This window comes from Bison bison, unplaced genomic scaffold, assembly GCF_000754665.1.
Source record: "Bison bison bison isolate TAMUID 2011002044 unplaced genomic scaffold, Bison_UMD1.0 scf7180017859065, whole genome shotgun sequence".
Taxonomy (NCBI): Eukaryota; Metazoa; Chordata; class Mammalia; order Artiodactyla; family Bovidae; genus Bison; species Bison bison.
Window position 1 is genome coordinate 17,983 of NW_011489637.1, and position 1,263 is coordinate 19,245.

The 1,263-nt window shown below is 50.0% G+C and overlaps 1 protein-coding gene across 1 annotated transcript in view; it reads left to right on the forward strand.

Moving 5' to 3' along the window:
• IGSF1 (immunoglobulin superfamily, member 1) overlaps positions 1-1,260 on the forward strand; it is a gene marked incomplete at its 3' end in the record, with an annotated part of 14,311 nt that extends 13,051 nt beyond the window's left edge. Inside the window, exons 14-16 of the mRNA XM_010830579.1 lie at positions 104-395; positions 666-953; positions 1,148-1,260. Coding sequence (XP_010828881.1) covers positions 104-395; positions 666-953; positions 1,148-1,260 — 693 coding nt within the window. The remainder of the gene's footprint in view (positions 1-103; positions 396-665; positions 954-1,147) is intronic.
• Positions 1,261-1,263: the final 3 nt, after the last annotated feature.

Genomic DNA, 1,263 nt, shown 5'->3' on the forward strand with positions numbered 1-1,263 from the left:
TCTACAATAAGCATATATTGTTTCTTATAATAACACTAAAAAATAAAAAAACAGTGCTCAGAATGTGTGAGGCAGGATTCTCTCATGTGTGTTCTCTTTAATTTCAGAATTCTACCCCAAACCCACTCTCCTGGCACACCCAGGTCCCGTGGTTCTTCCTGGAAAGAATGTGACCCTGCGTTGCCAAGGGGCTTTCCAGGGCATGAGGTTTGCCCTCCTGCAAGAGGGAACCCCGGGTCCCTTACAGTTCCGGAGTGCCTCGGGGAACTCGGCTGACTTCCTCCTCCATACTGTTGGAGCAGAAGATTCTGGGAACTACAGCTGTGTCTACTTTGAGACCACTATGTCAAACAGGGGATCATATCTCAGCAAGCCTCTTATGATCTGGGTGACTGGTAAGGACAGACAAGACATGGGACTGGGACAGAAGCAACTGGAGTAGGGGTTCAGTTCAGTTCAGTTCAGTTCAGTCGCTCAGTAGTGTCCGACTCTTTGCGACCCCATGAACCACAGCACGTAGGAGTAAGGGAGGGTAATCCCTCTTGGAAGGCTAGGCTAGGCTAGGACATGGAAGGGAATGGTTGTGTCTGGAAGGAGAAAGATAAAGGGTTAATTCAGTGATAAGTTTGCATACTCACCACTTTCCATCTTTGGTCTCTTCCTAGACACATTCCCCAAGCCACGGTTGTTTGCTGAGCCCAGTTCTGTGGTTCCCGTGGGGCAGAACGTTACTCTCTGGTGCCAAGGGCCAGTACATGGAGTAGGGTACATTCTGCACAAAGAAATAGAAGCCACTTCAGTGCAGCTCTGGGGATCCACCAGTAATGATGGGGCCTTCCCCATCACCAACGTATCTGGTGCGAGCATAGGTCGTTACAGCTGCTGCTACCACCCTGACTGGACCAGCCTTATCAAGATACAGCCTAGCAACACCCTGGAACTCATAGTCACAGGTAAGGGGAAGATGCTCTGGAGTGGGCAGGGGAGTATAGAAAAGAGGGAATTGGGCTGGCAGATAGTTCACGGGAAATGGTTTTCCAAGAGCTCAAGGAGAGGCAGGCAGTAACTCTCCTCTTTATTGAGACTTCAGGGGTGATGCCCTGGTAAGTGGCGACCTCTCTATGAACCAAGAGTTCATTTCTTCTAGGTTTGCTCCCCAAACCCAGCCTATTAGCCCAACCTGGTCCCATGGTGGCCCCTGGAGAAAACATGACTCTTCAATGTCAGGGGGAACTGGCAGACTCAACATTTGTCCTGTTGAAG